A 21,452-nucleotide genomic window follows, 5' to 3' on the forward strand; every position below is an offset into this window, starting at 1 on the left:
TCCCTACACATACTGGCATTTTAAACCATGATAACTACTTTTATTTAGCATGTAATACCAAAATTTCAGGGTCAAACATAGTAAAACTATTATATTAAAGACAAAAAAGAAGAAACAATACGCATACATCCAGTTCTGTTTCTCACATCTGCTTTTTTTTTTTTGTTTCCTTCCAAGGACCGAGATGGTGGAAATTCAGCTGGACACCTACACAAGTGACACAATATCTGCTCATAGAAAGATAAGGCAAGAGACTTTGTGTCATTCTGTCTGACTTGTTTCTAATGTTTATCATGAAATGCCAATATTGTTCATGTTTCTCCACTGGAGCACTTTGAGCATAGATATTTTCTGGAGGACAACTTAGTGATGGTAGTGGAAGACATGCATACTATTTCTCACTATTATGGTGTTCTTTAAATCTCTCCTTATCCAAGACTTCAGTAAAGCTATTAACAGGAGCTACAGTCTGGCTGGGCTAATGCTGAAAATTAAGTCTTTTCTGCTTCATGTCAATTTCAGAGAGAAGCTGGAGTCTGAGTTGAAGGCCTGTCGGCTCGAGAAGCAGTCTGTGGAGTTAAAACTGGCTTCTTTTGAGATCTTGGGCAAAGAGTTTGAGGCCCTGGCTGAGGAGTACTGCAGATTACGACAGGAGATAGAAATGAAAAACTGGGCTCTGAAGGAGTTCACCCAGCACAGTGACAAGTGAAGATCATATCTGATGCTGGTAGAACAGATTGCCACTCTCTTTCATAGTGTGTCATTGTTTACAATGAGATGCCGGCTTTTGGACACTTGACACAGAAACTGTGCATACTTTTGGCCTTTAGTAACTGTGTAGCATGGGCTGACTACAGGCTCTCATAACTCTTAATTGAAAAATATTTAATTATCTTCAATAAATTGAGTCAAATGCAGCATTTTTGCTTTCTTTGTTTTTACCTAAACTCGTTTATTTTTCTAGGTTTGTTTAGTAGATTCTTCCTGTCCAAATCTGTCTGTGAATAAGATGCAGTTTAACACAAACTGCTTGCTTGGTTTAACTGAACTAAAATAATGCATTCTTCCCCAGGAATCAGAATAGAAGCAATGCCCTATATCTATATAATGTGCTTCTGTGAGCTGACATCTGTTCTCACTGCAGATAAAAAGTGGGCATGTTATACACAAGACTGGTCCAGACATGTAAGATACACCTAAGGTAGATGTCATGCAGTAACAAAACACCTTGCTTGGTGTGTATGGCCAATGTAGTGTGTGTAACTGATGCCACTAGCATTTTATTCTTTCTTTTCCTTTTTTTTTTAAACAAATGCCATATTTTGTAAATCCTTGTAAAGGCTTGGTCCATCACTATTTGATATTGCCCCCATTATCCTGTCCAGTTAATTCTGTACAGGTGTCATTCTTTTCAGCACTACTGTAATCAGTGTCCCTATTGATGGACCTATTAAGTAATATTATTTTGTCACATAGCAGGAGATGCAAGTTGAAGATGACTCTTTGAGATGGGGCTGAGGGGCAGCACATTTTCCAAAATGGTCTATAACTCAGTTTCATTAAGATGTCCCATGCCTACATATTCTGTACATTTTATGAATATATTGAGAGGAGAGCAACAATATGATGTGATAATGTGAAATATGATTTTCTGGTACTATCCTCACAAAAACTATGTAGAATGTAGTATTCAGAGAAAAAGAACATTTGTCCTTGACCTGCAGTTTCCAGTCTTGTCCAAAAGATGGCAGTATGCTTTAAATTGTGACTGACATCTTCATTCTTCCATTTTTAAATCATATCCTAATCGATTCCCACTTTTATTGGAAATAATGCATCTTTAGCAGGTGTCCTTGCTTTACTTTTCTAATTATCATTATTATTATTACATGAATTACATTTAATGAATGATCTTGTAAAGTTAGAAAATCTAAAAACAATAGTTAAAAGTATTTTATTGGTATGAAACTTCTTCTGCTTGGCTTAATAGATGTAAACAACACTTCATAAAAAAGATTTCAAAATGTAAAATTTAATTTAAAAAAAAATCAGTGTCATGTAAAGGTAATGCATTTTATATGTAGGTATTTCCAATGTACATTTAATACAAACTTTTAACATGACTTTATTATGAAAAACGAGTGCAGTATCCTCATTGAACCATAATCTGTGACAGGTAAAGAACACCATTGCACTAAATAATGACTGAGAAGGTTAGTAATGGTAAAATTAGCCCAGGAACATCACTGCTGTTCCTGAGAAATGAACATAAGAGGTGGTTTAACCATTTTAAAATTGGCACAGACTGAAGCCCTAGAGACAAAATAATGGATGTTTGCTGTTTTTGACACTCTTTAATTCTATGTCCAATCATTTATAATTCCAGCTGCCAAATGAGCCAACTTCCTGTTCACAAACAGTTTTCAGCTCCTTCATTCATTAAAGTTACCATTTGTGTGTGGTCCACAAATAAAGGTTAAATTTCCAAATCGGTAAGAAACGCTGTCGGGTACACTCCCACTCTTCACGGTCTTTGTTAAGTCCTCTCCACTGACGGAAGCAGGTAGGAGTGAAGCATCTCGCCGTGTTAACCCATCTCTGTTCTCTCATCAGCAGCACCAGCCCCGCCTCGCGACGCGAACAGCTGGCTGGTTCACCGCCAACACAACCCACATCTGGCTGTCACACAGCAGAGCTGCTGCCGCTGCATCCGGTATCGCGGCATGCTCACAGTCACACCGGGACATACGAAGCGGATTTTACCCAGAGGAGCGCCATGTCCGAGGTGCGAAAATTCACAAAGAGATTAAGCAAACCTGGGACGGCCGCGGAAGTCAGGCAGAGCGTTTCGGAGGCTGTGAGGAGCACCGTGGACCTTGTGGTGAGCAGTCTGTGGATCGCCGGCGGTCATTTTAGTTAACAGAGATAATGTACCCAACCGGTTGGCCCGCTAACTTCCTGTCCCCTCTGTCCCTTTGAGGAGGGTGCGCATTTCTGTTACTGTTTTCTAATTATCCGGCTGCCTTTCTGGTTTATCCGCACACCCCTAGTCGGCTCATTTCAGTTTTTTTTCCTTTCAGTTTTTATGCACTGCGCTTGTCCTACCAACCTTTACAGCTCCTGCGAGGCTCTGCTGAATGCACTGAACCGATTTTCCAGCAGTGCTACGCACCGTGTAATGTTAAATGATTACATACCGTGAGATCGGCTCCCATATGTTGGCTTGGTTTTCTAAATTGCATTAGAAAATAGTGTGACATTGTCCTCACAGGCACACATGGTTTGTGAATGTGGTGCGGATCCCTTTGTGTGCCGACTGGCGGCTGAGTAGCAGTGCCAGCTGGACAGCTGCAGCATGGATTCCCTGTCTTTGCCTTGGCGCGCTGTGTGCCTCTTTATTTCTGCTGGAAACGGCCACATTGTGAAATGGAATGCAGTTCAGTTCATGCATGTCCTTGTAATTGCTGTGTATTGATGATGATGAGAGTGCAAAGCAAAAGATCATTTGACTGAGCAGCAGTGCTGGTGCCTTGGGACAGACTGCAATAATGAGGAGGGATTAGGCGCAGTGGCTTGAGATGAATTGCATTTAGGATCCCTGGTGGCACAGCACTGATGTGTATATGCACTCCCATTTGTGTGTGAAATCATTTTCATGCCACTAAGTCACAGTGATGATGGTGCAGATTGATGGTCACATGTTGAAATGATGCTTGTTCTACCTAAAACCATCTGGTAACCTTCTTATATGTGACAGTGACAAACTGCAACTCATCGTTGGTTGTTTAGAGAACGGAGCTGGATGTGTTTGTATCGGAGATATGAACTCTTGTTCCTCTGGGATTACCCCGTAGCCTTATGATCATCTTGGGGAGTGTGACACAAAGAGTTTTGCAGCATAATAATCTTGTGATAAGGTTCTGATTTCCAGAACAGGTGGGAGTGTGTGCAGCCACGTGCTCATGTGTGCATTATGTATTTTGTCAGTTGTAGAGAAGCAGGTTTAGGTTTCTGGAGCAAATGGTTGGCTTGGTAACTGAGAACACATGCTGCTTTGTGGAGGGTGCATGGGGATTCCCTCAGGCATGCTGTCACCATGCTCCCACTGTGTGTTTGTGTGCTCGTTCTTTTTTTAATTTCCCAGTGAGCAAATTGATTTGACATGTTTTTAAGCAGAAAGTCAAATAAAGTTTATAACAAGGAACTTTTTTTTTATTTCTAAATGATCCAGACAACCTATGGGCTAAACTGCTTTATGAGAATTTCCATCAGCTGATTTGTCAGTGATTATTGGTCGTCCTGGAGTTCATCTGTGTTTAGTGGTCTATTATACCTGAACATTAGAAGAGACCATACAGTTACCTAAAGGACTACTTGATTCTAAAAAGAATAACCTCTGACATACAGACAACTGCTGCCATGTGGGTTACTGCTTCCTAGTCACTCTCTGGTGTGTTCACATGGGGAAATCCTCTGGTAACATAGGCTCGATATTAGTATCAACACAGACTAGATACCAGTTTAAACACAAGAGTTGCTACATATTCTCAGGCTATGTGATGACTAGCAGGTACACATAAAGAGCAGGGCCACATACTGTATGTTAGTGCTGCACAACTGTACAACTATCATCAAAATCTAAACCAATAAGGAATAAATCATTCGATAACTGTTTTGATAATGAAATGTCATTTTGGAAGCAAACAAAGCCAAAGTTTTGCTGCTTCTGGCTTTTCAAATGTGAACATTATTTGGCTTTCTTTTGTCTAATATGATAAGAAACAGAATATCTGGTGCTTTTCAGATATTATAACAGACCAATTCACTGATAAACGAATCAAGGTTTTACACATTGTCTGATAAAGCAAGTCAAAATCAGACGGGATGTGGTGAGTCTCCCTTTAGCAGATTGAAAGAAATTAGGCAGCGTAGCTTTAAGTGGTTCACATTGGTACAGTTGGAGGGTCATGTGCACCCATTGCAGGATGGGTGCACATGACTAAGGGTTATAATGTAGAGTGAATTGTTTACAGCAGAAATTTTGACTTGACAAACACAGGTGTAAAGCATAAAATAATTACATGCAGCTTGCAGTATTTGTTGGAGCAGAGCCACTATTAATGTCGTTAGTTCCACCTGAGCTTTTCCTGCTACGCAAAGGACTTGGGAGTCTGACTTATGTGGGTTGCTGATAATGCCTGTAAAACCGCCAAGTTTTAGGTTAGTAGGCAGTCTGTGGTGACTTTTGTGCATTTAAGCTGTGCCCTTTATCATTTTATTTTATGAAAATTCAACTTTACTTGTTATTAGTTTCCTTAGTGTCATGTTAATAAAAATCTAGTGCATTTAAGGCGTATGGTGTGCATGAAATGCTTTTGGCTTTCAAATGAGGGCATGACAGAAAAGGTCTGTGAACCACTGCTCACAGGTAAAAGCAAAATCGCTCGACTTTTAGGGCGCGGATGACAGAAACATCAGCCTCTGTGTGATCTTACACCCAACTACACATGTCAGTCTGCATTTAAATGTCACCGTGTATGGCTGGAACAGCTGATGTCACTGTCCTGTGAAACCTTGTGTCTCTACAGTTATGCATGTAATGACTTGTAGATAAAATAAAAGATTAAATACACTATTTGGGGGTGGGTGAGAAAAGTCTCCCATTGTTTAGACAACAACCCATCATTATAATCCCGTAAATAAGCAAGTTAAAATGATTAGGAAAAACACTTGTATTTTGTAGCTCTCTACACTTAAGTTGGATAATGGAAACTTCAATTCCAAATCATTTGCTTCTATTTTGGTATTTAAATCCTGATGGGAAATGATGCGGATGCAGCCACAAACTCTGTTTATATACAGAGACTTGCTTGGCTCCTTTCTTCCCTGGGTTGAGCTGCTGTGTGTCTGTGTAGCTCATACACACAGATTGGATCACCTAGCGGGGTCAGCTGTGGGACAGATGCTTTGTACTGTTCTGATGTCTGTGAGCGCACTCATCTGTTGTGTCGAGGTGTAAGTTTCGCTCCCAGTGTGATACGAGTGCCTTACATCTGCTTGACTGTAACGGGACAGACATCTGGAAATGCACCCTCACTAGCATCATCATCATCACAGGCCCCTGGAGGCAGACTGGGAGCTGTTTTGTCCTTGGTGAGTGGTGTGAGTGTTCTCCGTTCAGGTTGATAGTTGTCCTGGTTGCATGCATCATATAGTTATACAAGTGTTGGGCCATATCCTTTTTGGTGTTTTTGTGTTTCTCTGTTTCTCATTCAGTGAGACTTTGGCTTCACTGCTGCCTGTCTTCTTCTCTTTTCCTTCTCTCTGAGCTTGCTTCTCCTCCCTCTTTCTCTCACTGTAACATGATCAGTGTTGCAGTGGTGTGCTGTGTGCAGCTAAGCTGTTGCCTCTGACTTGTAGTGTTGCGGTGCAGCTGGTTGCACATGACAGGAAGCAAAGCTTTCAGCAGACTCATACATAAGCCTTGTGTTCTGCTGCCACTCAGGCGGCTGGTCGTCTACTAAGGAGTCAATGTGTGTGGGAAAGTAACAGCGATGCTACGTAGTGCACCTTTAATATTAGGGTTAGGAAAGTTTCATTTAAATTAATGGTTCAAAAATGTGAGATGTAGGGTTTATGCGGTCAACCAAGAAAGCGAAAGTGGATCCTACAGTGAAAAATCTGAAGGGATATCAAGCTTATTTCACAGGTTATCTTGTCTAGGACATTCCAGATGAATATTTAAAGCCCTTAAACTATACTACTAGAAAACATTTGAAAGCAAAACTTTGGTACTACAATCAAAATAAATTTCCTTGCAACCAAAAAAAAGTTATGTATGTCAAACAAACGGATTGAATCAGAACTATTTTCATAAAAAAGACTTTATTAGGTGCACCTGTACAAATGTACTGTGTGCACTTCAGTGTAACACTTCCACCTTCACATCTGTGTTTACGAAGCTCAAAATGTTTGTTTTTGGTGAAATTGTCAAATGTATAAATTCAGTATTATGTTTATTATTGAAGTCATAATTAAAGGTGGTGTTGTACTGGACTACATTATATTCAGAGGTGTCTATATATTTTTGTCATAATGAGAGGGTCAGAATATTAGGAACACCTCTGAATATGAGTGAGTGTTTATATTGTATATAATATAATGCTCTTTACTTTGTTTGCAGTTTGTCTATTGTGGTTGCTGACCTATGAGCTTTGCTCTCAGTGCACAGGTTTTTTGTTTTGTTTGCAGAGCCTAAGTCTTTACTGCTGTCCTGTGCAGTTTTAGTTCTCTGTAAGGTTATAGGATAGTGAGAAATATCCAAAACCTTCCAAAGATAACAAACATATCAGCTACAAAACGTGATGCTGTCGGACAATGTGGAGTAACATGACTTTTGCAACTTTAAGCCTCTGTGTAGTATATGTTTCAAATATTTCAAGCACAAATCATATACAGTAAATAAGCAGCAATCAAGCGTAAAGTTTGGAAAAACATATGCATATCACTGTGAAATCACAAACTGTTCAGATGTCTCATTAAAAAGGCAATTTGGCAGATATGTTTTTAGTGAATTTATGGGGACAACGGCATGTTTTACAGAATTAATTGGGAACAATAAAATAAATCTGCATATGTCTAAAAGGCCTCTACCCAGGTATAAGCTTGTTTCCAGAGTAACCGCACGTCAGTGCACCCAGTGACAGAGTGAAGCCAGCTGTAGCTGTCTGACAACCCCCCACCCACCTACACCCACACCCACACCCACACACTTAAATGGAACTCTGACTCAAGTCCACATGGAAACTCATAAACTCCTCCTCCCCACTGGGCCTGTTCATGTCGGCTGCCCCGCATGTCTTGCCCACAGCCTCAGTGGCAGTGGCTCAGTAATGTGGCACAGAAGCTGAGCAAATCCCTACAGGTCCTCTACTGGTGCTGCTCAGCCAAAGCCTATTGGCTTAGCTATTCATCACCGTCTCCTCTGCTCAGCTTCGGCTTAAAGTGGCACTTTCTTGGAATTAATTCTGATTCTTTCCAAGTGGTGGTTTATACTTGTGATCACATCGTGACCTAGTTGTGGAATGCTTGGTTTTAGCTTACAGGCCTCTTTGACATAATGGGGCGGCTCATTTATATATCACCCACTTCTCTATGAAACTCAAAACAGGAAGTTAAGAAGGTTAGTAAGAACAGCAGAGTGGTATGTGGAAAAATATATTTTTTTGTTTCATTATTACATATGCCTCTGCTAAGCACATGTGTCCACTCACATCATTCAAGTCAAATACTAGAGTCTTTTGGAGTGCATTTTTGTCTCGCCTTCTTTTTCTGTTCTGTTACTGCCTACATATTTCTTCTCAGTCATTTCCCTTTCTTCAGCTTTTGCCATTTGTTTAAAATCCACCCCCATTTCTCTGAGCAACTGCTGCTCTGCCCTGTGGTTTATGGTTCTCTTTCCGGTCTCTTGTGGCTCTGCAGTGACACGGGTGGTGAAAGGCTTCTGGGAGTGAACTCTTGTTAACTGCTTTCATGTAGCAGGGCTGTGTGGAGCGTGTCACAATAAAAATCAGAAAAGTAAAAGAAAACATGATCAGAACATGAGACTGAAATTGGTGTTGTGTCTGTCTTTGCCTCTCAGGAGCAGCCAAAGATCATTGAACCACTGGACTATGAGGCCGTGGTGTTTCAGAGAAAGGCCCAGATCCACAGTGACCCCCATCGAGACCTGCTGCTCTGCCCCGTTGACGATGTCTCGGTGAGTCTCTTCATCCTCCACCGCTGTGCCCTCTGGGGCTGGCTCTAGCTCGGGCTGCCTCCATCACCACACGAAGTCACGAACCAAGCAGTTTACTGCCTCCTCACAGTAAATTGTCAGGGTAGTTCAGTTCTCCCCATTTTTCATCAGTCTGTTTCCAAAGTTATCACTAATTAAGAACATTGTTATAATTGGCTGGCTGAGATATGGGATTAAAAATATCTTGGAGCATTTGTTGTTGTAGATGCCTTTTGCTGTGTTGTAAAATGTTAAGTACAAATCTAGTTTCCTACAAAATGGATTGCTGTGACATAGGCCTAGCTAAGGAGACACAAGCGCACAAATCTCAAGGTCTTCAGGTGCCCTCCCGCTTTGATGTACCTTCAAATGAATCTGTTAAACAGTTGTTTTTAACCTGTCTAATCGTATTATCAGTGTACATCTCTTTCACTGTCCCAGATCTCAGCAATTACCTTGGTGAAGCCAGTGTTGTTATAACAGATAGAAATGCAGCCACAAGCTGTTATACACTTAATATATCCTTTAAATGAGTCGCATGACAATACACATTCTGTATTTAAAGCAGCAGAACTACTGTGTTTTTGGTGGTAAACCTGTAAAACAGTTTAGCTGTTTATTTGGACTGTGAATCAGGGGCCAGGGCCATAACTCTGTAAACTATGGATCTCCTCCACCACTGATGTTCACTCCACAGCCTCCAGTATGTGGGTCCAGTGCAAATTTCCACAGTAAACAGCCAAAGAAGCAACATTTTTCTTCTAAAACTGCCTGACTCAAGCAGCAACAGAGAGCTGTAAAATATCACTTTATAAAGATAGATTTCCCATCATTAAACACTGTTCACCCCGACTCATGAGGCTCAGTTTTTTTGTGGGTCAGCCCAAGAGTCCTGGCCAGTCAAATGCAATGCACCGCTGCTGTGTGTTTACTGGCGCTGCTTCACACATGTGGTTTTGTTTAGAAGCACATCTCGCTGTCTATCTTTTTCCCATCCTCAGCGAATCTGTTGACACATGTTTCTCTGTATCTCTGCCTTCTGTTTTCTCACACGCTTCACTCTCACTCCCTTTCCCTTTGCCTGTTGTGTGAGGTTTTCTGCTGTGCTACAGTTTTATGAGATGGCAAAGAAGTATCACCAACATGTTGTGTGTGTGTGTGTGTGTGTGTGTGTGTGTGTGTGTGCGTGTGTACTCGAGCAGGAGTCCCAGATCTCACGGCAGAGGAGGACTGTTGTTCCCTCAGTGCCCCAGAATGCTGAGCGGGAGGCCAGGAGTCTGTTTGCCAAGGAGGTACAATAATCCTGCTGTCCTGTGTGTGTTGCTCAGCAGTGACATCTGGTGCTTTCTAAAAATAACCAAGACATTAAATCTTCTCAATAATGTATATGACTTTTACTTGTTTTGTTTATAAGAATCTCATTCAAATCTTAGACAAGAGATGGTTTCCTGACAACTTCACACATGACTTCAGCCTAAAGCAATCACTTGAAACACATAAAGAAACACAGAGTACACAGGCCAGTAGGAAACACATGAAGCATTGATGATGTATTGTATTAGCAATGAGAACCAGACCGTTCTTGGCCTGATGTGGACACACTGTGCTGCTCCTGCCAGGCTCTGAGCCTGTGTACTGCAGCCAGCTCTCATGAGGATGATATAGCATGGAAACAACTTGTCACAGAGACTGCTAAAACAGACCCAGGCTTACTCAGCTTCTACTGAACCAAGCTCCATTCAGTCAACCTAACTGAGAATTTCTGCTTGCAGTTTCACACTGAATAAAAAGTGATGTGCGCAACGACAACCATCCTGAGTAATACCAAGCCGAAGTCACGGCAGGGCTGTTTGTTCTATATGTCTGCTGCTCCTAATCCAGCTCTCTGTGCTGACCTGTTTGGCAGTGCATCAAGATGTACAACACAGACTGGCGTGTGATCAACTACAAATATGAGGCTTACTCTGGTGACTTCCGTATGTTGCCGAGGTAAGGAAGATTAAAAAAAAAAAAGAAATTAGCAATGCAGTCTGGATATGTGCAGAAATTTAGAGGGTTAGAACTCAGTTTGTGCAGAGCATCATCAGAGGTTTTACTGCCAACTATGTAATGTGTACAAGAGAATAGGTCATCTCACATGGGTCTGATTGAGATAAAACACTGTTCTTGTATATTAACAGAGCTTATGCTTCAGGGAAGACAGAAAAGATTGTATACAAACTGAAATAACTGCACTGAGATCAGCGCAATATTCCTCTGACACAACAGATGCAGCCCAGATGTTTTGAATTCATGCTGTATTTCAACTGTGATAAAGCTTGCTAAGGAAATAATTTTATCAGTGCATCCTGCACTTAAACCATAAGTTAGAGTGAATTGGACAAGTGGGACATCATTGTCCAAACACCTGTTAAAATCCATAGGATGAAAACGTTAAACACTGGGGTGCAAGATTTACTGAGCAGTACAGGACGGACATGGAAGTGGAGACGGTGCAAGATGTGTTTAAATCAGACAGTAATTTGCTACGTGCTTTATCAAGAGTAAAGTTGGAAAGAACTCACCTGACCTCACTGCGGTGAAGTACAGAGGGGAGGGGGCTGATTTATTGAAGGCTGCTGACCCTCTCTCACTGTCTCTTCAAAGCAAAGGCATGAAGACAGACAAGCTGCCAGCTCACGTGTTTGAGGTCGATGAAGACGCCAAAGACGAGGTGAGTAGAGGGGCCGCAGCGTTGTTAGATCACTGAAATTAATCACGGCAGGGAGGTCGAGTGGTCTGCAGTTGCCTCACCAGACCCTTTATGAAGAGAGTGCACCATACATCCAGGCACAGCTTTTAGTGATGGGCTATAAACCCTTCAGAGAAATTAAAAGGATCCCTTTTAATCATTTTGAATTGCCGAGATGAGACACAAAATTGGCTTATTCAGCATGTCTGAATAATGTATCTGAAAATGCAGGCAAAGAGGAAAGCTATGCTCAGCATGGACATGCATTGAACTGGTGATTGTCCCAGTGACTTACAGTATGGCTTGCTGGGCTTTTCGTCCACCCAGCAGCGTCAGTCCATGGACACAGAGCATGGGGCTGTGAAACCAGATGCTTTATATGTCCTATAAATAGCTCTTATTGATCCTCCTCCCCCTACCCTCGGGCAGGACATGGACAAACATAGAAACAGAATGGGTTTAATTGAAGGAAGATGAATGCTTTTTGCTGCCTGGAGGGAAGGGCAGTGAGATGGCTCTTTTATGGTCCATGCTAGTGTTATATTGCATTATTGTTCCTGTCTAATAGTATGTAGGGCACTCAACCCTTATGTCTTCCTTCTATACAGGATCTACCAGTAAAAATGTTTGCTTTTTTGTCTTTTATTTGATCTTTTCCCTTCTCCTGCAATTTCATGACAATAAATCAATAATAATGCACTCGGATGCAGTATGTGACTGCGCGGTGAAGGTTGTGTACATGGTGGTCGGACACTGTTAGTCTGAGTGTGTGAGGAAAGAACAGGAAGGATGGGCGGGAGCTGCAGGAGATCTGACAGCCAATTAGATTAGAGGACGAAGCTGTAGGGAGAGGGTGATGTGTGATGCACACAGGACAAAGCGTCACTTCAGTGTGATTAGACTCATCTTGACAGGACACCTTTACACACCTCAACCCTTTTCACTCAGTGACATGATGTGTGTGTCATGTTCCAGGCTCACATTAGGTGAATGAGGCCTCCTTGTGCTGAAAATTCTTCTAAGTGGCTAGATGCTTTGCCCCCGAGTGGGCGGGTGTGGGTTTGTTTGTGAGAGTGCTCGCTAAGAGACCAGTCTCTTGTGATGAATGTTTGTGTGTTTTGTGGTACTGATGAACGGTCCCGTGACAGTTGTGAGGTGGCAAGGCTGCAGTAACGCGACTGATTCTGATTTATGATCAGATGCTAATATACTGCAACTGTGGTCAGTGAGCATTTCTCACAACTGGCTACTTATCAGAAAAGAATGAATAATGTTTCGTGCAGATGTATTAAGTTCTGTAAATGTTGGCAGTAATATCAGGCTTTTGAGCCTGTGTTTTCTACATGTACGTGACGTTTTCTCTGTAAGAAGCATTCACCTAAATAAAGATGGCCCCGTCTCAAATGATCGCCTGTGTTTGTATCTGTCAGGACACATCATCACTGTGCTCTCAGAGGGGCGGCATCATGAAACAGGGCTGGCTACATAAAGCCAACATCAACAGCAGTTTGTCTGTCTCCATGAGGGTGAGTCATCACCAGACCTGCTGTCTGACATTCATACTGCACAACAGCAACAAATGAAACATCACACAGGCTTCACAACAAACTAGGTAGACAAGGCAATGCCCTCCTTCATAGATGATACACCATTACAGTTATACAATTCTCCCTCCTAGTCTGTTATTATATCCCATCGTACTGTATATTAATATTAAGAAATCACTGTCTACAGGTGCACGAACCATAAACTATGACAATAGAACTCTGCTACAGCACTTGTCAGTGGTCTCCATGGGCTTTATAAAATAGAACTAAACAAAATAAGGCCATAAAACTAACAGTAACTGCAGTGGAAGCAGTTGTAAATATAAAAACAAAGAGCCTTAAATGTAAATGATAAAAGGCCTAAAAGATTAATCGATAAAATAGATGGTTTGGTTAACGGAGCAATAACAATAAATGTAGGCAATAACAACAGTTCAGAAACCTCATTTCATTCTGCATTTTTCTGTAAGGAGCTGTGATACGAGTCATTCTGACTTGCTGTTGATTACAGGTGTTCAAAAGGAGGTACTTCTACTTGTCTCAGCTCCCTGACGGCTCCTACATCCTCAACTCCTACAAAGATGAGAAGAACTGCAAGGAAACCAAAGGATCCATTTACCTGGACTCCTGCATAGATGTCGTTCAGGTATAGAGGCCTGTAAAAAAAAAAAAAAAAACGCACCAAATGCCCCGTTGCCAAGCCTACGTAACTGCAGCAGAATTTTCTTGCAGTTTGCACAACTTTTACCTGGACTCCTGCATAGATGTCGTTCAGGTATAGAGGCCTGAAAAAAAAAAAAAAACACGCACCAAATGCACCGTTGACAAGCCTACGTAACTGCAGCAGAATTTTCTTGCAGTTTGACCAACTTGTAAACTCTTTGTGTACTTCTCTTTTCCCGCTGTGGGTGTTTTCATTCATACACTGATGAATGTCAGTGAGTTTCCTTGTCTCATCACGCTCCAGGAGCTTTGATTGGGTAAATTTATTGCTTTCCCCTGACTGGGGCAAGAAAATCTGTTCCCCACAGACTATAGGGGCTGCATCTACTGGCTCATGGCACAGCCTGGTTCCTCATTCAGACCGCACTGAGTGGAGAGGCTGCCAGGACGCTTTCACTTTGATGAACACACTCAGGAGATGAATAGGCAGAGTGAGCGACTCATTCTGGCCAGCGGGTGTAATGTGAAAGCTTCTGTTTTTGACATGTAAACCAGGTTTTGCACCTGTCCAAGGTTGGCTGAATTACACTGGCTCTCTATTCATTTCAGAATGAGATTCTGTTAATCACTTGTAAACCCCTGGTCTGGTTCTGCTGTACATCTCTTTGTTCTACACCGAGATCCCCAGAAGTGAAACCCACATGTTGTTCAGAGCTCCATCGTCCGGGCATTAAGATGGATCATGCTTTTACTGTTAAGCTCAGCACTGTGAAACCAACCTCCCTGCCCCCAGCTGAGTCGGTGCCACATTTAAAAGATCTCTTAAATGCGACACTGACTTTACTGTATGTTTTTCTTTTTTTGTTTTATTCCTTTTGTGTTGCCCTGACATTATTGTTGTAGTTTTTGGTTTTTGTATTTACTGTGCATGAGATTTGATTTATTATTGTTTTGTTTGAAGTAAAAATACATAAATAAAATAATTAAACTAAACAAAATAACGACTCTTTTGACAGAGTCCTAAAATGCGCCGTAATGGCTTCGAGCTGAAGATGCAAGACCGCTACAGCCACTTCCTGGCTGCAGACAGCGAAGCAGAGATGGAGGAGTGGGTGGCTACGCTGAAACAGGCTCTGCAGAGTAGCATTGAGGCCGGCCAGGACAGGAGGAATGGTGCAGAGTCACTGGACTGCGCCCTGGGTGAGTTGTCGACACCTATATCTGAGCACTAACATATCTGTGAAGTAAAAAGTACTTCACAGATATGTGAATTCTTCCCCCGAACACACACACACACACACACACACACACACACCTAATCCAGGCTCCATACTATGACTGTTTAGCTGCTTACATATCACATACACAGGCAGTAAATAAGCTTTACACTACACTTGGAGTATTGTTGCTGCCAGTGGAGAGACAGTTGTAATATGCTTGCACATCAGCTGTAACTCCATCTGAATGATGTTCAGCTGTGCAGGTACAAGTAAATTGAAGCTCAGGGGTCTGAAGACTTAAATTTGTCTGTTTTGGTTTTTAGTTTCACTCCCAAATTCTCTCTAGTGTGCGTTTCTTTACGGTGCCGTTATGGTGAACTGTTGAACTCGTTTCTTGTCCTGGGCTGTGGAAGAATGCCAGCAGAGTTATTCAGTTTGCATACTGTATGTTATGCTGGCATTTGTGAGACAGTTTTTTTTAAATAATATATAATAATATTCTAGTGAGACCCTATAGGCCTAGCTGGTCACAAATCTCCAAGCTACTCACAAGACGCTGGAGAGTTATCCAGAAAGATGGAGGGTCAGTTGAGTTCACTCAGTCCATCATGTGTCACCTGAAAGTCAGCAGAATAGTGAATGGCCTCTTTGTAATTTGGCCAGTAGACTGAAAGATATAAACTCCTGCAGAGACACAAAGGGAGCCAAAAGGAAACACTGTGTAAGCAGCGTTTTGCTGGGCCTGATGTGCAGTAGCGGGATTTGTTGTCTCTGTCAAATCGACCTCAATCCATGTGTGATCACTGTCCTGTCCAATCAGATGATGACAGCCAAGGTAAAGGTGACAGCCTGCTGGAGAGCCTGGGGAGGAGCCTACACCCTGAACTTATGAAGGTATGAAACATGGGTTAACTCAGACTGACTGACTCAGTTACTAAGATGTATACAGAAATGGTTGAAGATTTCACATTGACATGTTAGTTATTTACACCCCTTATGGACAGGTTTATTGGTGTAATGTATTTTTTATAGTGATAAAATGAAAAGGGAAACATTTGTCTCCTTATAAGAATTTAATGACATGAATAGTAATCAGCTAAATGATGCCTTTTATAAATGTTGAGATGATGGAGGAGCTGCTCTTTTGTTTGACTCACTGCATGAGTCTGTCTAAGCCTGAGAACAGTGGTATTTACTCCACAGAGACCCTGCTGCTGTAACATGTCTATAAACCCCGAGCTACACACAGAACAGAGCCCTCAGTGCTCTGTGCTGATGTTTTCAGAGTGTTTGCTCTGGGCCATTCCAGCAAAAGATCACTTGAGGTTTTCTGCAGGCTGGACACAGTGAGTGCAGAAACAAGGGGAGGAGAAGTGGGCAAGGAGATGGATTGGGACTCTTAGTGTGACCTGAGGGGTTGATATGTTTGTCTCTTGATGCCCTTCGTTCCCTTCCTGTCTGGGTCTGCTGACAGCTTTTCTTCAGTCTTATTGGTTCATTATAACCTGAACATCACCTTTTTCCCGGCTTCTCTAAAAATAAAATCCATAAGTTTTTATTGTATGCATGAGAATCGCAAATGTAGCAGAAATCACAAATACAGAATACAATATAACATATATATAGATAGATAGCAAGGTGACTGGTTAAATAAACTGGTAAAACATGGCAAATGGTTAATACATTATATGACGATGCATTTTATTTCTCTGTGTGTTTGCAGTACACCAGGGAGACAGACCAGCTCAATAAGATCAACAGGAACGAGAACAGACAGAAGCTTTTCTCTCTGGATCCTGAGACACAGGTAGACAAGATGCATCTCTGAACACTTGGCTATGATTTATTTATTTAAGTATTGATTCAATATACTTTATCTCTCCTCCCCTTTCCCCTATCTACACTCATTCCTTCTCCTTCATCCTCTTCTTCCTTCTTCTGCTCATGTCCCCTCCCCACTGGACCTCTGCTGGTTTCTCCTTTCCTCTCCTCCTCCCCTCCTGATATCCAGAGACTGGACTTTTCCGGCATTGAGCCAGATGTGAAGCCATTAGAGGAGCGTTTTGGCCGGCGCATCATGGTCAGCTGCCATGATCTGACCTTCAGTCTCCAGGGTTGCGTTAGTGAGAAGGGCGACAGCGTTCTCACCAATGTATGTTATTACTTAACCTCCGCAGCACAGATGCATTTCATATTTTGCTTTGATAACTTTGCTACAACCTCCTCTTCTTTCTATGTTTCTTCTCACAGTTCTACCAATGAAGGACTTTAGCCTAAAACCGTTCACAGTCAGATAGGCAACCACACCACTGTCTTGGGTTTTATCAAAGGGATGAACTTTAGACTAAAACCTGTCTCTATCTGTCATCAAGGTCGAGGCTAATCCTTAAAGACTCAAAAAGCATAAGCATAAATGCGCCCAGCGGGGGCCGGCCGGCGCCGGGGAGAGGTCCCGTCGAGGGGATTCTCCCACACCGTGCGGCCGCCCCTCGCCCGCCGAGTTGAATCCCCCGGGCGGACTGCGTGGACCCCACCCGTTTACCTCTCAACACACCGCTTCCTTTTTACACCACGTATCATCTGCTACTCTCAGCCTCTGCAGTGCTGCCCTACATAATATACCTTCATTATTCATATTGGCCTGTCTAGAAGCAATGCAAGTAACCAGGCCATGGGGGACGGCACAACTCCATAGTGTTGTAATATTTCCTCATTTTGTTTATGAGAAAATCTGTTCAAAACAGTATGTAAACTGAGTTTGATGAATGTGGAAATGTTGGATCTGTCATGAGTGAAGAGCCCCAGCAGGCATGAGGCAGCATATGTGAGTGGATTGCTATAATCATAAAATACTGAGTCAGACTTCCTCCCTCAGTTTGCCGGTGCATTAGAGGGGCTGGTCTAAGAACTGAACTGAGTCAGATCAGTTTAATGTTTACTGGATGGAGTGAGGCTTGCCCATCCTGCAGGAACCACTTTGTGTATGTCATTGTGAAAAGTGCAGGCTGCTGCATTAGTGTAGAGCCAGCATTTGCTATATGTAAGCTAAATGTACATGAGGGCAGAAGGTGTATGCAGTAGGTCTACAATATTAAATGTTGCAGATTGAACTGAATTCCATACTGATGCTAGTTTGCCAGCCTCTCTCATGCAGGCAGATGGGAGGCTGGCACTGACCTGTGAGGTCTCATATTGGAGGTGGGCCATGAAGGCGGAAGAGTTTTCATGCATCTCTGTGCCTGTTTTGGTTTTCTGTCACATATATATACATTTTATATGTTATAAACCTCATGTTAAAACATGGGCATCCAAATATGTGGCCCTTTTACAATAAGAGATTTTGCACTGCATTTACTGTAACTCCAGGCTAATCTGTCTCTTAACCATTCATTAAACTTGTAGGTGTTCACACTAGTATTAAGTTAGGAGTTAAACTCCACAAACCTCCTTTGCTGTGCTGTCCCCTGAAGGAATAACGTAGGGTTAACTATCATTCTCATTTTGGACCATTTAAAGTATAATTCCAAATGTGAAATGAAAAAAGGAAAAGAATTACTAGAGTGAGTTGCTAATGGAGAAATTATGGTAAAATATATATATATAAAACTGTGTCAAATGTGATGTACAGTTAATTTACCCACTGATGATATAAATTCTGACAGATGCACTGAAATGAGAAACCATTTTTTTGCTGAACCCCAGGTGGAGCCGTTCTTCATCAGCCTGGCTCTTTTTGACGTCTCCAAGAGCTGTAAGATCTCAGCTGAGTTCCATGTTGACCTCAACCCGCCCTGCGTCAGGGAGATGTTGACCGACGCCTCGGGCCAGCTTTCTCCTTCATCAGACTCAGATGGCGGAGGAGGAGGAGCAGCGAGGGAGAGAGGAGGGGGAGGTGGGCTCATGGTGAACGGAGACACAGGGAGAGGGAACGGCCTGCCTGTCCTTCAGAGGGCATCAGAAGATCTGCTGCGCTTCCCCACACAGGTAGAAACTCCATTGTATTTAGACATTTGTGTGACTGATGCATGTTCAGCTGCTGTTCAGGACTGGGTGTGAACCTGAACCACTGTTGTGTTAGTCATACAGGTCTAGTTATGAAAAGCACAATGGCCCTTTTCTTTTTGTAAGAGTGAACCTGGGATTATTCGATGAGTTAAAGGAAGATTTGATCAAAACAAGAATATAAAAGTCAAGTGAAAGATTATTGGAAATTTTTGGAACAATAAACCTTTCAGTGTTGCTATAGTGGCTGATGGCACCTGAAACATTGTTCTCTAGTCTAAACAATACTAGAGAAGAATGCTGTTGTATTTCATTGGTTTGTTTAGACCTGTGCTGTTCAATTACAAACAAAAAAACACATGGGCTCCTGTGCTGTAGCTTGCTAGTTAGACCTGTGGCAGCCATGTCATTTTGCTGATGTGAAACTGATGCTTAGTTGTTTTTAAAGAGGCTCGTTGTTCTGGTGTTCATTGCAAATAGACCACTTGAAGAAATAGCTGAAAATAGGCATTAGTTCAGTTCAGTTGATTGCTCTTTCTTTGCATCGTTATGGTGGTTTTCCAGTCCCCATTAGGTTGTGGCTAGATGCAGTTGTCAGCCCTGTCTAAATGTCCTTACACAGCTCCATGAGGTGACACACTGCTGAATAGTCATTTATGTCTGTAACACCACTCAGCAGTCCCACACTGACTGTAGCCGGCCTGGGTGGGATAAAGGCTAAGTGACCAGCTGACGGAATTCCTGCTCTCCTCTTATGTCAGCTTGTTTTTTCATATTGCTTTGCAGTGCTTTCCATTTTCATGCCACTGTTTCCAGATGGTGAGTGTATCTTTAAGCACTGTTTGGTCCATGTCCAGCCTTTGAAAGCTTTGAAAAGATCCACTTGAGAACGCAGTTTAGCTCATTCAGCTAGCATTTGCAAGTGATTGGAGAATTTCATTGGTTTGCCAATTTTCTGATGTGTGCTTTATGTCTAGTTGCATTTTAAATCCAGAGTTTATTTCTGGAAAGGATCATGCCTGTCTGTGTGTGTGTGTGTGTGTGTGTGTGTGTGTGTGTGTGTGTGTTATGCTTGGCTCAGACCGCGAGATCAGCACACACACACACACACTCTCATGATTTGTTCCTCACCTTTGGCTTCTTGGCTCATTAATGTGATTATATCACTCAGCAGGACTGTTGCCTGCTGTAAATTATCAGCAGTTAAGTTATAAAACAAACTCAGATATTCACTTTCCATTTCCATGACAAGAGAAATGACTGGGTTATCATGAGAACAGACTGAAAACAGAAACAACTTAAAAGTGAGATGATAAATAGTCAAGAATCACAAGTGCTCAGAGCAGAAGCTATATTTCAGATGGACAATGCAGCAGCTGTCAGACTGTTATATACAGTTTGAAAGCTGCAGATAAAAAATAAAATGATTTCAAACTCCTGCATGTCTCATTTATACACTTGATGTTATGTTTGTCCATTCGCCATCTCTCAAAGTTTTAAAGTAGCAGACAAGATGTTATACACATACATACAAACAGAGGCCCTGCCTCTGTGATTAGTGTAGCTCTGCAGACCTCAGTTTAATTTAAGTGCACTGGGTGTGGTCCAAGCACAGGGCCTCCCTGTCTTGCATCTCTCTGCTACATCAGCAGCCTCTGCAGCAGTTCTTTACATAATTCACTAATTGAATACACATAGTGTGGGTATTGAGGAATTTCAGCAGTTTTCCCCCAGAGACAAACCAACTGTAGAACAGAGCTGTGACATGAACTATTTCAGGAAGCACATTTTTCCCACAGTCTGCAAAATATATGGCAATGAACAGTAAGCACCAAATCAATCAGTAAGACTGAAACCATAAGCAGTTGTGTGTGGATGTGTTCAGCTGGTAAGGATCAGTGAATGAGGACAGATGGGAGAGGACGGCCAGGGTTATGCCTCGATGTATCGGTCCGACTGGCACCATGCTAGTCTCTTCTATGGTCTCTATTATTAATGTGCATTTTGTGAGGTCTGCATGTTTTGATTTAAAGCTGCATTAGCAGCAAAGATTACACAACTGCTCCCTTGCCTACTGTCACTCAGTTTCACTGCTTACAATGAAACTTTTGTGATTGCCAAAATGACTTCCTCTGCTTCCGTCCAAATTCTTGTGTCAGTTCCCAGAACACTCCACAGAGGATCTTTATTTGCATGTGTGTATATGGATATGAGCAGTATGGCCTAGTGTCAGTGTAATTTCTGTCCTGTTTATAGTTTGCGTGAAGTGACACTAAAGGCTTAAAGACAGCCTCATTCTACCAGACCAAAAATAGATGTGGGTTTCCTGTATAACTTCAGCTACTAGCAGCCACTTCCCCTGTGTTGCCTTGTAGAGAAGCAGGAGGTGAATTTAATAGTGAAAAGACATTTCAAGTCTGAATTCCATATGATTGCCTATTTGCTTGGATGAAGTGGTCTTTCTTTAAATCCATGAATCCCTCAAGTGATCATCTCTCCTTTTCATATTCTCT

General features: G+C 42.1%; 2 protein-coding genes across 5 annotated transcripts in view; both read left to right on the top strand.

Moving 5' to 3' along the window:
- Positions 1-917, top strand: part of haus4 (HAUS augmin-like complex, subunit 4) — a 3,425-nt gene extending 2,508 nt beyond the window's left edge. Inside the window, exons 8-9 of the mRNA XM_020616295.1 lie at positions 178-246; positions 523-917. Of these exons, the coding sequence (XP_020471951.1) occupies positions 178-246; positions 523-709 (256 nt within the window). The 3' untranslated portion in view covers positions 710-917. The remainder of the gene's footprint in view (positions 1-177; positions 247-522) is intronic.
- Positions 918-2,563: 1,646 nt separating this feature from the next.
- Positions 2,564-21,452, top strand: part of dock11 (dedicator of cytokinesis 11) — a 56,360-nt gene continuing 37,471 nt past the window's right edge. For all 4 annotated transcript variants that reach the window (XM_020616287.1, XM_020616288.1, XM_020616291.1 and 1 more), the window contains exons 1-12: positions 2,564-2,881; positions 8,642-8,758; positions 9,979-10,068; positions 10,683-10,765; positions 11,423-11,489; positions 12,938-13,033; positions 13,566-13,700; positions 14,734-14,917; positions 15,758-15,831; positions 16,661-16,744; positions 16,949-17,089; positions 18,640-18,921. In XM_020616287.1, the coding sequence (XP_020471943.1) occupies positions 2,777-2,881; positions 8,642-8,758; positions 9,979-10,068; positions 10,683-10,765; positions 11,423-11,489; positions 12,938-13,033; positions 13,566-13,700; positions 14,734-14,917; positions 15,758-15,831; positions 16,661-16,744; positions 16,949-17,089; positions 18,640-18,921 (1,458 nt within the window). In that variant the 5' untranslated portion in view covers positions 2,564-2,776. The remainder of the gene's footprint in view (positions 2,882-8,641; positions 8,759-9,978; positions 10,069-10,682; positions 10,766-11,422; positions 11,490-12,937; positions 13,034-13,565; positions 13,701-14,733; positions 14,918-15,757; positions 15,832-16,660; positions 16,745-16,948; positions 17,090-18,639; positions 18,922-21,452) is intronic.

This window comes from Monopterus albus, unplaced genomic scaffold (genome assembly GCF_001952655.1).
Source record: "Monopterus albus unplaced genomic scaffold, M_albus_1.0 scaffold173.1, whole genome shotgun sequence".
Classification (NCBI taxonomy): Eukaryota; Metazoa; Chordata; class Actinopteri; order Synbranchiformes; family Synbranchidae; genus Monopterus; species Monopterus albus.